Source organism: Phoxinus phoxinus (assembly GCF_949152265.1).
Source record: "Phoxinus phoxinus genome assembly, chromosome: 10".
Taxonomy (NCBI): Eukaryota; Metazoa; Chordata; class Actinopteri; order Cypriniformes; family Leuciscidae; genus Phoxinus; species Phoxinus phoxinus.
In genome coordinates, this window is record NC_136885.1 from 31,930,582 (window position 1) to 31,946,683 (window position 16,102).

The 16,102-nt window shown below is 37.5% G+C and overlaps 1 protein-coding gene across 1 annotated transcript in view; it reads left to right on the forward strand.

Moving 5' to 3' along the window:
* The first annotated feature begins 498 nt into the window (after positions 1–498).
* Positions 499–16,102, forward strand: part of thsd7ab (thrombospondin, type I, domain containing 7Ab) — a 120,595-nt gene continuing 104,991 nt past the window's right edge. The window contains exon 1 of the mRNA XM_079625461.1: positions 499–892. Coding sequence (XP_079481587.1) covers positions 760–892 — 133 coding nt within the window. The 5' untranslated portion in view covers positions 499–759. The remainder of the gene's footprint in view (positions 893–16,102) is intronic.

Consider the following 16,102-nt stretch of genomic DNA (forward strand, 5'->3'; position numbering starts at 1 on the left):
TTCACTAAACATCCAGGTCAGGAGCATCTATTAAGAAAGTCAATTCTATTAATTTTGAATTTCGTGCAACTTGACACTTTCTTCTGCATGCATTATTAGCTTTCAGTGGTCCTTTTAACATTTTGGGCGTCTCGAAACATCGAACAATCTTTCATTGATACTGTTTTTATCACCTCGCTTCATTCAACTCCAGTTCCTCAATACGCAGATACAAAAAATGTGCAATATGGAGTTCATAAATCTCCCTCTTTCTCCCTCCCTCCCTTAGCGACAGCACTCCCCTCTTATCTTGTCTTCTTTAGCGTCACAGGAGCATGGCGAAGGAGCGTCCTTGTGCCCTAAGCTCAGGAGAGAGAGAGAGAGAGAGAGAGAGAGAGGCAGGGAGGGAGAGAGAGAGTGGGAGAGAGGGAGGGAGAGAGAGAGGGAGGGAGAGTGAGAGAGAGGGAGAGAGAGAGAGAGAGAGAGAGAGAGAGAGAGGAGATGCGGCGTCAGTCAGCTGCAGTAGGCAGAGGACAGCAGCAGTGCCGGTAACTGTGGCTGCCGTTCTCTATTGTTCAGCCAAAGCGTTCTCCTTTCCCCTCCAGCCAACCAAAGGAGCAGAAGACGAGAAGAACCGCCACATGCACCTTTCCTTCGGGGAACGCTAACTGAAGAGGCACGCAAACTCTTTCAGTCTGTGCGACTGAAGTTCTTTCTCTGCTCTCACTGGGGTTTCTTTTCCTCCCGACCGAGTGGATTTTACCCGACTCAGGGGGAGCCATGGGACTTGGGGTTAGGGGTGCAAGGACAGCGTTCCTGTGTTTATGGAGGTTATTTTTACTGCTCTGTGGAATCTGGAGCGTTTGCTCCCAAACGACAGGAGACGGGAAGTCGCTGTACTTCTGGGAGACAGGTATACGGCTATTTCCATAAGTACCTTGATGGATGTCAGTGGGATATGAAGGTTCCAGATGTCCTCTGTCTGTACAAAGTTGCATTGTAATTAGTTTTTATTATCTGGTGTGATGAATGAGGACAAGTAGAGGTCTTCACTCTCACTTCAAAAACGGCTCTGCGAAGAGTGTTTGAATTATTTCTCATCATCCTAATTTCTGATTCTCAAAGTCTGCACTGTAGAGAATGTGTCCCCGTTTCCGCACAGTAGGCTGTCTCCATTTTCCCAGGCTGATTGTTCGATTTCTTGTGCTAGATAACAGCCATATCATTATTATAATGAAATCTGACAATATAATGGAAGCAGCTCCGAGGTACAAAGTAATGGAAGTTATTTGACTTTTGATTGTGAATTTGGCCGTGTTTCGCGGTCACCTCTTCTGTTCACAAAGGCAGCTATAGTAAAAAATGTCTAAAATATAATGTTATATGAGTAATTATAAATATATTAAATATTATATATACATTTTTGTTTTAAATTATATTTAATAATTGTTTTTGTTTCACATAAAGGAAATAAATTATAATTAATAATTTAAATATTTCCATAATATTTTTACATTGTGACCCATCTTACCCCCTAATTCTCAGTACTGTAATATCATTACTGTCATGCAAACAAAACAAAAAAAATCAAATCAAATTTTCATAATACATAATAAAAATCATTCTATTGGGACAGTTTTATTTCAACAAAAAATATATGCATTAATTTCAGCACAACATATACATTCATTTTGTAATGAGAATCAGTGATCTGATTAAAAGTTAAAACACTTTCATTACAGTTTGTACAAAGCATTCAAATCCAATCTTCATTTGCAACCTGGTTTGTGATCAGCAAAAGTCTAAATGGGCAGTTTGGCTTTTCCTATTGGCCAGAGCGACGTCCCGAGTCAATGTGCAGTTGTCACTATGTTAGTGAATTTTTAAAGAGGATGTAACCACGTAAGGAGATTAAATGAGCTGTTGGGATTTATACTGTGAAAACATCCCTAGTACATGCATGCAGAGAAGCGGAGCGGCAGGCGTACTTAACCTACATATCTCTCTCCTGTAGGTCACAGTAATTACAGATCATTGGCTCATTTCATTGAAAAACATCTGGTGGAAATGTCGAGAGAATCTTGGATGGGCAGATGCACGATAGTAGCATATCTGTGCCGTTTGACGGTGATAGCGCTCGGGTGTGATAATGTTATTGCGCTTTCTAGAGCGCTCAAGGGGAGGGAAATTTAGTTTTGACGTATGATGTACTGTATGCATAATGAATCTGACCGTAGAAGAGCTCGGGCTTCAACCTGTGGGGAATTGGCTCACATCTCTGCTGTTTATTGGCTTCACAGAAGAGCAATAAATCTGCTGTCTAGGGCTGATATCCCCCATGATGGAGATGTTCATATAACAGGCCTGGAAACACAAGTGCTCGTCTAGAAGGGAGTACAGCATCAGCGTGCCTCGAAATGATGGTTAAAACCTACACGCTTTTCTTTAAGTGATTCTTAATGGCTGTGTTTTTCTTGCTGCAATCGATACCGCTGGCATACTTGGTGCTTTTATTTCTAATAAGCAGGCTGGATTAAATGGCACGCTGGTGTCTGTACGTTTCCCTCCCTGTTTGCTGTTTGAACGCGGGTTTGATGTTCAAATATCCCTGGAGAAGACCGGAGCAATTTTGTCCTTATCTCCACACGCCTCAGCCTCCAATTAGAAGAAGTCTTTTCTTATGTTATCGATATGCAGTATTGCGCTGACCCCCACCGCTCCAGATCTCAGCTGCGGCTCTCGTGTGTCTCAGAACAGGCTAATATTCCTCAGGAAGGAACCCTAAATTGTTTGGGTTACGGCAACCTTGACTTGTAGGCTATTCTTGGTTAAATAGTGAGTAGCATCAGAAATTAAGAGGAATAATGCATCATTCGATTTGTAGAGGGATTTTTTTTCAGGGTTCAGGATAGTTACTAAAGCAGTAAGTCATGAGAGGCCGTCGATTACTTTGATTTTTTCCAAAAGCAAGGAGAGATTTTAGGCACGAAGTAAAGTGGAGAACTGGCTTATTGTTTTTATAAAACTTTGCTAGCATAGAAGTTGACATCAAAGCGGCTCATCTAATCAGAATTCAGAGTCTGAACTATCTTTTATACCATACTAGACTTTTTCATATCATCAGCTTTTCTTTTCTTTGTTCCATATACATTCTAAAAAATGCTGTTGTTTTAACCCAATTTTTGGGTCAAATATGGACAAACCCAAATGCTGGATCAAAAATGCAAAAAAAACCCAATGGCTGGGTTTGTCCATATTTGACCCAAAATTGGGTTAAAATAAACCAGCATTTTTTTAGAGTGTACCTAAGCATATTGTTTACTATACCCATATATATAAGTTTACTCCCACCAAACATGAAAATCTGTAATTCCAAAACTGTATGCATTTACTTTCTTCTTCGGAACACAAAAGAAGATATTTTAAAGATTGTTGGGAACCAAACAACATTGCCCATTAACTTGTATCGAGAAAAACTTAAAATATAAAAGTAGGCTATACAGTTTGAATCAGCCTGAGTGTAAAAATGAGAGTATTTTCGTTTTTGGGTGAACTATCCCTTTAAAGGTATGCCTTTACCTTGATACTGCTGAAGAAGATCTTTAGAGTGTGTGTAATCTTTCTGTTAGAAAAGCAGCACTTCCCTTTACTTGCTGAAGGCATTGCTCACAGCTCATGTTCTCATCCAAAGTGCACATTAGGACACGCATTAGGTGGCCAAACTTAGACCACATACAGTGGATTCTGCTTAAAAACAGCAATGTTCTTCTGGTTTCATAATGAATCCATGAGCATAATACCCATGTTCTATGAGTCAGAAGAAACACCTAAGCCAAGTTATTATTAAATGATTGATACGCTACGCTCTTACATAAAGGAGGTTTTATATGCTGGTGTTTTAATTTTCCAGGTAACACTTTTTCTTATCAAGCTGAAAAGACTTCTGTCCAAGCAGGTTTATTTGGGTTTGGTTCTGGTCTAGTGGATTCACTAGTCTGTTCTGGTGATCTGGTGATGGACATCAAAACAAATATCTGCTTTTCAGCAGGACAAGGTTCTTGAGTTGTTTTTCATGATCTTTAGAGATTAAGTTGTTGACCTTATCTTTCAGGTTCTTCATATCAGCGTATTTGTTTCTGGATTTTTAAAGCACCAATTCATGTTTTTACCTCGAAGCTTGTGGGACTTTTGGATTTAATTGAGAACACTGTAAATTAATTATTTTAGTTGTCAGTTGTCAATGAAGATTATTGGAGTACGTTTTACAAGAAAATACCATTTCATAGTACTTCAAAATTTAACATTTAATTAAATGTTTCTTGCTGATTTGTTGTAATTATTTGTGAAAATTTTGTATTGCGTTCAAGATGTAACTGTTTCCTAACTACCAGTAGTTACGATGCGTCAAGTTTCTCCAAATAAAGCCAACTAGAACATAATTAATGTTTAATATTAAATCTTTTTTTTGCTTGTATTGGTTAGTTCTGACATGGTGTAGGCTAACATATTGGCTATACTCACAAGTCACAACCAATATGGTTAATAGTTGAACTCTTGTGTGGCTCATGCCTCAGCAGGGTTTATCCACTCTTAGAGCAGAGATTACCCAGATTACGCTGGATTCTTCTCTTGTCTCCTGATCACACAATCCCTCGAGAACAAAGTTGTGCTGTCAGAGCTTCTCACACTTCACACAATGTTGACTCTATAAAAAGGCTTGTTAATGAAGCAGGAGCATGCGGGTTGCATTCTGTTAAGATCTTTACTCTGCCACACACACACACACACACGCACGCACGCATACACACACACACACACACACGCACACATTGTGTTTTCATGTTTTATTGTGACTTTCCATAAACATAATGATTTTTATACAGTACAAACTGTACATTCTATGCTCTTACACTAACCCTACCCCAAAACCTACTCATCACCGATATCTTTCTGCATTTTTACATTTTCAAAAAAACATTGCAAAAACGTAGTATAATTTATAAGCCAGTTTCCTCATGGGGACCAAAAATGTGCCCACAAATATTTCAGATATTGCCATTTTTGTGTGGACACTTTGTCCCCATAATGTAAGGTTTAGCAAGACACACACACACACACACACACACACACACTGTACATGCTCTAAGTCAGGTATGTCCACATAGACTTAGTTTGATGCCAAATGCATTGTAGTTTAAAGAGCATGAGATCAAAGTCCACTTATTTTCCAAATAACTGTTTTAGGAGATTTTGCAGCGGTTTGAAGATTCCTCGTCTCAAAATAAGAGGCGTTATTGAAAGTGGAGTGTGTATTAAATGGGAAAGAAATGTAGGTGACTTAATTGTCACCTTCATTCTGAGAGGCAGATAAGGAAATGTGCTGGGTGAAATTTCGAACTCATTTCAGGAAATGCATTTTAATGTCACCCCGAGTGACCCTGATTTTCATATGGACCTACTACAGGCAAGCAAACTCTCCTACTTTAATTGGTTAAAAAATACCCCAGACCCCTGGTAAAGGGCTTCAAATTTAGGACACGTTGGTTTTCTCTGAATATTTTATTCTCTCGGAGAATGTGTAATGGCATTTGAACAGTTTGGAAAATACATTTCCCTTGTGTGATTGATTTTTTATTGCTGCTTATTTTGAAGCGCCTATATTTTGTCTCTAATTTAAGAAATCTGCAGTCCTAATTGCACTGCGCATTAAGAGTTTGAACTCCCCAGAAGCAGTTTAATCGTGCTCATATTCACTAAATGGAGCGCATCCTATTCTCTGCACACTTAAACCTCTGAATTATAGAACATATTCCTTTGGGATGAAATGTGACCCTGGATGCATGTTTTTAAGTGCTGCTGATGTACAGTGGGAATAAAACTAAAGCGTTTTCATTGTTTATCATTTCCACTCGCTGTCACATTTTACTTTCTTCACCAATTGCTCATAATTTCCCATAGGGAATAATAAGTAAGATTCTGTAATATTTGTGGAAGTCTCACAAAACTGTAAGCTCTTTGTGATGACGTGTTCTGTACATTCAGAATAGCCACTGTACACATGGTTAAATGGAGACATTGAGGCTGATTTTAGGGTATTATTTGGAGATATTCAACTCTCCATAATATATTTTGTTCTAAGTACTTGGTGATATAGCTAAAAAAAATATATTTTTTTAAATCCTTTTAAAGATATGATTCATAATAAATTGTATAGCAAATACATACAATTTGAGTTAAAAGGGGCATTTCTCGCAGTCAAAAGCACTATCATTTAAATTAAAACACCATTGTTGACAATTCTAAATATTTATTATTGCAAAAAGTAGAATGTGGTAAAAAAAAAAAAAAATTGACAGTATTTCTACTAAATCAACACTATTTATTTTCATGTTGTTTTTAGGGTTTAATTATTTTCATTAAAAAATGTATTATATTTCTTTCTTTTTTAAGCAAATATTAGAAATAAGCAAGCAATATTAGCCCTCATATTAGACAGTTGTAAAATGGCAGATGGTGACTTCCTCTGAGTTTTGAATATAGCACGTTATAAGTGTCATGATCTTTAGGAAACTTAATGCTAAATAAAGAGCATGTTAAAATATTACTTTATTTTATATTACTTGTTAAAAAAATGTTTTAACCTATCGTGAATATTTTATATATCATTCAGCCTAAATTCCAGTATTAAAAAACGCCATTTGTAAATCCCACACATCGACCCTGATAGAGCGAGAACAGACTTGTGTGAGATCCAGTCTTTCTAGGAATATTGCTTTTTAATCCCTCTATTTCTGCAAAGGAAGAACTACACCTTGCCATAATAGTTTATTTTTTTAAAAATCTGCTTTTTATGAAATAGGTCGCCCTTTATGGACTTGCGTGTGTGGTCTCAGTCCTGCTGGGAAAATGGTGTTTGTTTAATCTAAATGGCAGGGCTTACGCTAAGACCAAGGCATCTCTAATATGGCTGTGTTGTGTGGATTAAAGATTATTCTAGATCCATAAAGTTTATTTAGTGTGGCATAAGAGGATTAGTCCTTTACACCATGTTCCACAATGTCTTAGTGCCAGACCACATGAATATTACTTACAAAGCATTGGCTAAAAGCATAAGGCATAAGGATTCTTTTGGAAAAAATGGTTTGAGAAGAATCGTAAGAAAGAAAGACTAAATCTGAGATTTATTCTGCATAAAGCTTTATAGAGTAGATGTGATTGTGCTACGTCTGTGTTTCAAATATCTAGTAAGCTACAGGCTGCATTTTAAAGTGCCCCTATTTTGCTTTTTCGGATAATAACTTTCATGTAGTGTGTAGCTGTTTGAGAATGTAAAAGCTCTGCAAAGTTTCAAATATCAAAGTGCACGATAAATTGAGTTATTGCCTCCCAAAACAAAAAGCCAATTCTGAACTGCCTGAAATGGGTCAACAGTAATTCCAGTCTTACTTTGACCTGCTGTCAAACACTGTAGTTGTAGCTGAGGCCTGGAGTTTGGTTTGTGTTGTCGACATGTTGATAAGACGCTGTTTTTTGCATTGCAAAGGCAAATCCGCTTTGCACGCACTTCCAAAGGATGAGTACTCGGGCTTGAATTGATACGTTAAAGTCCGCGTGAACCGGCAGTTGCAACCGACTTTATGAGGAAAAATAGTGGGCGTGGCTTTTTTCCCCAACTAGCACCTGATTGGATCTAGAAAATTAGGTGTTTCATTCAGCCTGTCTACTGTCAGTTGGAGGGGCGTGGTTACGGATGTTAAGCAGACACCAAAACCGTCAAACCTACGTCATCAGGGAAGGTCCTCCAATGCAGAGGGGAGGGACATTTTCAGATTTTGTATGGATGAATTGTTCACCACAAAACACGATTAATTTAGGCAAACAAAGTAAATATGGTCAATTTTGATATCATGTGCACTTTAAGACAGACACCATCGTTACTGTTTTTATCACAGTGTATCAAGTGGTGAGGAAGACTACGGAGCTGAAGTTCAGATATGGTATTGGAGTTTCGTTTTGAAACGGGCTGTAAGCAGTTGACCAATCACAACAGACTGGGCCATCTGACCAATCAGAAAAGAGTAGACCATTCACAACAGACTGGGCCATCTGACCAATCAGAAAAGAGTAGACCAATCACAACAGACTGGGCCATCTGACCAATCAGAAAAGAGTAGACCAATCACAACCGACTGGGCCATCTGACCAGTCAGAAAAGAGTAAACCAATCACAACAGACTGGGCCATCTGACCAATCAGAGCAGAGTAGACCAAACACAACAGACTGAGCCATCTGACCCATCAAAGAAGAGTAGACCAATCACAACAGACTGAGCCATCTGACCAATCACAACAGACTGGGCCATTTGTCCAATCAGAGCAGAGTAGACCAATCACAACAGACTGAGCCATCTGACCAATCACAACAGACTGGGCCATCTGACCAATCAGAGCAGAGTAGACCAACCACAACAGACTAGGCCATCTGACCAATCACAACAGACTGAGCCATCTGACCAATCAGAGCAGAGTAGACCAATCACAACAGACTGAGCCATCTGACCAATCACAACAGACTGGGCCATTTGTCCAATCAGAGCAGAGTAGACCAAACACAACAGACTGAGCCATCTGACCAATCAAAGAAGAGTAGACCAATCACAACAGACTGGTCCATCTGACCAATCAGAGCAGAGTAGACCAATCACAACAGACTGAGCCATCTGACCAATCACAACAGACTGGTCCATCTGACCAATCAGAGCAGAGTAGACCAATCACAACAGACTGGGCCATCTGACCAATAAGAACAGAGTAGATCAATCACAACAGACTGGGCCATCTGACCAATCAGAGCAGAGTAGATCAATCACAAGTCACAACAGACTGAGCCATCTGACCAATCAGAGCAGAGTAGACCAATCACAACAGACTGAACCGTCGGGCCAATCAGAGATTCATTAAACATTCATCAAAGACCCAACAATATTCGCAATATGCAATGCCAGGTTTGCATATCAATGCAGCAACTTTATAACACCAACCTTTATTGAAACAAATTGTGAGTCAATTCTGTTGCTTTACATGATGACCGCTTTTTGAATGCCTATGTAGAGCATTTCAAATGCTGATGTCAGCTATATTGTATTACATGGCAGCTCACTTTTTTAACAGCATGTTTATTTACATACATATTATATACTGTACTTTGTATATTTAAGCCCGAACAGAATGACCTCAAATCTTTTCAGACGCCTCTTCAGCAAGAGGATGAAAATACTTAATACTCTCTGACAATACCAATTGAAAGAGGTCAGCCAACTTCACATCCCTGCTGTGGATGTCTTTCTGAACTCTCCAGAGCAGAATGAAAGAGACCGGCGGTGTTCACCTAGAGCACCTCAACAATGCACATTCAAGAGGTCTTCTTTCATCTCTGTGAAGCAACACTCCGCTTTTCAGAGAATTCAATGAAATGGACTCTGTTTGTGAGTGCAGTGACATTTAGTTGGCCGATAGTCATTGTTCCTGTGGATTATTGGGCAAAGGAAGCAATGCTGTGAGTTTTCCTGAAGTTTGGTTTCTCTGGTGTTGGATACTCATAAAATACAATGAGCGTACAATGAAGAATTATTTAAAAATATTTTAACTATGTAGTTACTTATGTACTCTTTGCTAAGGCAAGCACCACTATCCCTAATATTGCTCACTATAATATTATAGCCCTAACTATATATTGCATCTGTAGTTATAACTTTAACTATAAACAGTATTAAACTTCAAACGTGTTAAAGGCATTAATGACACTTCAAATTGCATAGAAACAACCTGTCATTGTTGTTATGTTTGCACAGGCAGAAATCCCTTACATTTTCTTAAGAAAATGTAAAAATATAGTTGTACTTATTGTTGACTAGATATTCGAACTTATTTTGAATAAGTATTTGCTTTGTGAGCATAAAAAAAATATGTTCTTTGTAGTATGATGTAATCCGGATACATTCGCCATGTTGTCACTGCCAGCATCAGTCGCGTCGCTTCACTGCCATTCATAAATCCTCTCCCGTGGCCTCATGGGATAGTAAAGTGTCCATCTCATGCACACTTCAGCATCTCGCCTGAATAAGTAGGTCATCCGGGTACTTATTGACTACTATTTTATGAGTACTGTGAATCAAAACATTAAAAGAAATTGTAATTTGAATGCTATGTCTTTGCTTTTCTTATCAACCTGTCATTGTCCTCTGGGTTAGCTAATGGTTAGGGTTAGGTAGGGTTTTAAATATCGGGTTATAATGTTGCAGGAGCTTCTTGTACTGGTTTGATGTGATTTCATATAACCTGCTCCCAGCATTGTGCCCAGATTGCTTCAGTTCACACACTCAGCAGAACTTTCCCCCTGAACCTGAATGTGTAAGTTTGACTCTCACCACAGATAATCATGTTTGACAGGCTCTTGGATGTGTAAGCACAGGCAGCTGGTCAGGCCCTCTCCTTTACCCCTCTGCTTTTATAGTTTTTGGTGTACAATATTAAACCACCCATTCATTCATACTTCTTTTTTTTTTTTATGTGAATAAAAGCCTAAATTCAATCTGTTCATCATATTAAGCGATCGAGTCTCTTCAGAAAATTTGGACTAAACCGCTCAATTCAAATGAATTAGTTTTACAATCTCTTTATGAACTCTTTGAAGTGGTAGTTGCGTAGCTGTCAATGGAGGGACAGAAATGCTCAGATTTCATGAAAAATATCTCCTTTTGTATTGAGGGTGCGTAAATTATGACAGAATTTTAATTTCGGGGTGAACTATCCCTTTAAACAAACATCTCCATTTAATCTATTGGCTGTTTATGAATTTTAAACAGATTTCATCGTTTGTGATTTTTTTATATGGACACAATTGTGTACAGCTTTACAGTCTCTTCTCTCCTCTCTGATGTGGGTGTCGTTTGTAGTGCCAGTTCTCGCTGTGGCAGCACCTCCACATTTACACCCAGGCACTGACGCCTTCAGATCTCTCATAAAGGCTCAGCGGGAATGCGCTTCATCTCTGTCGCACCTCCCTTTACAGTTCACTTCATTTACTGACACGATGCCAATAATAATGTCTTTCATCTTCTCTAATTACTCAACTTCATTACTCGATACCTGCCCTCCCTGCTTACAGTTCCACGAGCACCGTGACTTTGTGCTGATGAGCTATTGATATTTTCGAGTGCAGTGGGTTGTGGGATATTATCTATGTGACCCATATGGGTGAGCATATGCTTCATATTCATGCTTCCAAGAATGAAAATTCTGTCATTTTTTACTCACTCATCATGTCATTCCAAACCCATATGCTGTTATTTTTTTTCCCCTTGGAACATAAAAGGAGTATTTTCATGCAGTTCTTTTTCAGACAGTGACAGTTCATAACCATTCAGTAAGTAACGCTTCAACAAGGACTAAACAAAATAACCTTTAAAGTTGTGTGCAGTATTCAATGTCAGGGGTTCCCAAACTTTTTGTGAGCCGATCCCCTTTGACATAAACATATTTACTTATGTCAAATATATTTCCTTTTATTTTTATATATCAGTTAATGGTCACATGACATGCAAAAAAAGAAAGAATCCTTTTTTGTGTACTTTTTTTTTTTTTTTTTTTTTTGGACATTTTGATTATTTTTTTTTTTTTTTTTTTACCAACTCACAACCCCCAGTTTTGGAAACCCTGACTCAATTCGATTAAAGTTTATATACAGTGGAACAAAATGTTGTTTCACAAGATGTGTGACATTTTTTACAAAAAATACAATAAAATGGCTACTGAAGTCATACAATAACTTGTTTTATTGGGGAATTTTGCATATAGCTTGAGCTCTCAGGTATTTTGGACAGGTGAAAGGTCAGGGGTAAGATATATTTCTGACAGAATTTTCTTTTTTTGGTGAACTATGCCTTTAAGTCACAATATGACCAGAAACTTGTAACAAGAAGCAAACAGGGTTTAACTTCAAGCATAAAATTCTCAAAATGTATCGTATTCTTCTCGATTTTAACGTTTTTAAAATTATTTTTTTCATCCTATATTGGTGAGCTCGATACTTTTCCCCGTCACACCTTCCCACCGGATTATTCCCTCTCTGTCTAATCGCCTTGAAGATGACACAGGACTCGAGTGTGTCAGAGTAATATTCCATGCAACTGGCGTCGTTCCACTGTGTTGCCCACGCGCTCCTCTCCCACTCAGTTCACGTGGAGATCTCTGTGCAGTGGGGCTCCGATGAACACTGCGAGGGGATTGGATTACATCGCTGTCACAGCTGTCAGTCATAACACGAGCCCCCTGTGCCATGCTGACAACTGCAGCCATAGCAACCGCGCCGTGACGACGCTCTTATATTAACCATAGCATCGTTTTGAGCTTCTTTTTTCTGGTTCCCTGCTTCTGCTTGCTTTGAGTGTGTTTCCACAGTGTATCCTCACACCAGCTTCAGCGTGTTTCCTTATGTGGAGGAAGCACGTAGTTTTTAGGGGTGGGCGGCATGACTAAAATCTTGTGTGAGTCATTTTATATCACGGTATCATTTCACAACAGAGTTGTTTTATTTCTATAGCACTTTATAGTGATATACAAATCATTCCACAGCAGAGAATGTGGTGCTATAGCAACAAGTTCATGGGTTTGATTTCCATAATACATGAACTAATGAAAATGAAAGGTCAAATTTGATCATTCAAATCAAATTTCAATCAAATTTGATAATTTTCCCTTTTTATTTAGAAATTGATGGAGGTAAACCAAAATATATGATTAAAAATATTTCAAATAAATTCACATTTTGAAACACGAGTCATACTTTAAAACATCAATTCTGAATTTTATATTATTTTGCTTTGCAAATAACTTTCAAAAGTTGGTGGTTGGCAAGATTTTTGAAAAAAGTTTCTTATGCTCACCAAGGCTACATTTATTTGACCAAAAATACAATTAAAACAGTTTATTGTTTACAGTTTAATTTGTTTATTGTCATTTTTGATCAATTTATTGCATCCTTGCTGAATAAAAGTACTTATTTTAAAAAAGGCATCTTACTGAACCCAAAGTTTTGTATGCGCTGTTTATTTTATTGTCTAATTTTTACTGGTCTTGACTTGTTTTTGACATGATTGCGCCCTGTATTTTCACATTACATGCATGATAATATAAAGTAATATTGCTGTGGAAACTTTGATATTAAGGTTACAGTAGATTTCCCTAAGATTTCCCAAAGTTTGCACCATCATGTAATGTCAAAATAAGTCTACCTGTCTGTCATATTTCTACCATTGTATTGCATCCTGACACAATATCTTGTTAAACTGAGGCTGTTACAGTTTCCTTACATGGAGGAAGCATATTGTTATGCTGAAAACAATCTGGCTGCTTTTCCCGTTTGCTCCGGGCCTCTCTGTTTTTCCCTGACAACATGCTGTAGCTCATGCATGAAACCACATGGCTCTAGGTGTGTGTTTTTTTAATGCGTGGAGTATTTGCAGTAGTGGAGCCATGTGCCTGAGTGTGAGAGAGTGTGTGTGTGCTTGTACTGTATGTAGGTCAGTACGATCTCTTGCTATCCTGATAAACCCAGCAGTCTTGCACGGCCTTGTGCTATCTTGTGGAAAGTGTAACTTTTGGGAAAAAGGCTACAGATGGAATCTTGTATTGGCTATAGTGACAGTTTTTGAAAGATTAATATCATTAAAGCTTTGAATTTGCCATCATGTGACTGCCGTGGAGTGTGTGGGTGTGTATTGCCATGGCTCAGGGAACCTAGGCAGCTGGTATTTACATGATCACAGATTGGCCAGCAGATACCATGTGGAGGGACAAGACAGGATTTTTTTCTATCCGTCCATTCAGCTTGCTGTCAGACCACTATCACATGTGCTGAAAAGTTTGCCTGCAAAGTTTTATGGGAATACCACACATATTTGGACTGTTTATTGGCTGATAATAGTAAATTCTAACATTTTGCTTCTGGTACAATCCCAGTCTCTACCTCATTTTGACAAATTAGATGCACTACTGTTTAAATAAGTAACTTGTTTTTTTTTTAAAGAAATTAATGCATTTGTTCAGCAAGTTTATCAAATGAGTCAGCAAAGACATTTATAATGTTACAAAATATTTATTTTTTTATGTTCTTTTGACCTTTCTAGTAATTTATTCATCAGATTTTTTTTTCAGGATTATTTGATGACATTAAAAATATATATTTTATAATATTTCACAGTATTACTGTTTTTGCTATAATGTTGATCAAATAAATGGAGCCTTGGTGGGCATAAGATACTTCTTTCGAAAACATTTTTAAAAATCTGATCCCAAACTTTTTAATTTACATTTTTTTTGACTACTTTTGTTTTGAGTTATTTATTTTTATTTATTAATTTATTTTTATTTTTATGTTTGAAAGCCTCTTTTTTTTATGTTTGAAAAATTACAGAAGTTTGAAGAAAAATAAAAAAAAACGTTATTTATAACGGGGAAATACGCTTGGAATGTCTTATTTGATTATAAATTATATAGTTATTTATGTGCCATTATTATATGGCTCAATGCATTTCTGTAATGGAAACTGGAATTCATTTGAGCAATTCCGTTGGTTTAATGACAAATTGTATGAGCAAAGTTTGATCAAAATTTCTCACATTATTTGATCATCACTGAACCCACATCAGACCAAAAGAATAAAAAAGCTTCATGTTTTTCCAATTCGCCTCATTTTGACCAAAGGGTCCGTCAGTGTCTGATCTGAAGAAACATGCTCTTTGGAATAGGGGCGGTGGTTGAGTCCTTTTGATGCGCTTCCTGCTGGGGTGGTCTTTGAACGCAAGCTCTTAGGATTTGAGTCTGCTGACCCGTCAGAGCCGAGGCCGCATCCACCAGTCCGTCTCGCTTTAAAGATAAACTCCACAAACTGTGTCTGAGCAATTCCAGTGACAGAACGGATGAGCTCCATCTCCTGCTGCAGATAAACTGTCCTGCCATACCTAATACTCCATAATCATATTCTGGATCTTCAGGCTTAAAATGGGAAGACATGTTTCACTTTCATTGTTTTAAGCCGGTAATAACACTCCATGCTTAAAAAAATATTTTATTGCTTTGATAGCACAGGAGACTGTATGGCGTTTTCAATGTTTCAATGAAGTACACTGTAAAAAAAAATATTTTCATGATTTGTTATCACAACTTTTTATCTTTAGTCAAATCAATTTCGATAACTAATGTGTGAAGATACCATACTATATTAAGTTTCTGTTTATTAAACCATTCTTCTTCATTGTATTAACTCAAATTTTTAATTACAGCAAACTGCTTTTTTTAAGTTAAACCAAAAAGTTTTTTTTACAGTGTACTTTTATCTGAGATGTTTCTCCTAAAATTCCGGAAGAAATAAAAATAAACACAATTGGGATAAGAGTATAAAGATACAAATGAATGTGGATATTAGCACATAATTTAAACTTTGAAGAATTTGATGAGCAATATCATATTGTAATCTTTGACTTCATATTCTAAGCAAAAGTCTTCGATTTCTGTCTTTGAGAAGCAATTGAGGTATTAGTTTCATTTCTGCTTTTCCTTCCTATGGATAGCATTATATCTCCAGAGGAAAATGTTATTGCTTGTTCTTTCAAAGCAATCCGATCACACTAAATGCGTCTCTATAGCACGCAGTGTGTTTATCGTGTAATTTATACGCGAAAATTCGTTTTTATGTGCATAGGATACGCATGGGTTGGTTAGGGTAGGTTTAGTAGTGGTGTGGGGTGTTGGGTAGAATTAGTGGTGTGGGGTGCGTGTGTATTATACTCAATGAAGTGCGTATCAAATATATGCACATGTATCATATGCACGTAAAAACTAATTTTCGCTTATAAATTGCACGATAAACACAATGCATGCTAGAGAGATGCATTTACGTGAGAACAGGCTTTTCAAAGTCAGGAGACTTAATATTTTCAATTTGGTATTTAGACACAAATCAGACAAATATTGAGATAATTGCAGGCATTTAGGCACAAGTGTATGGTGGCCGAGAGAGCTCAACACGCTGTGACTGAATAAAACACCAGCACATTAAGAAAAC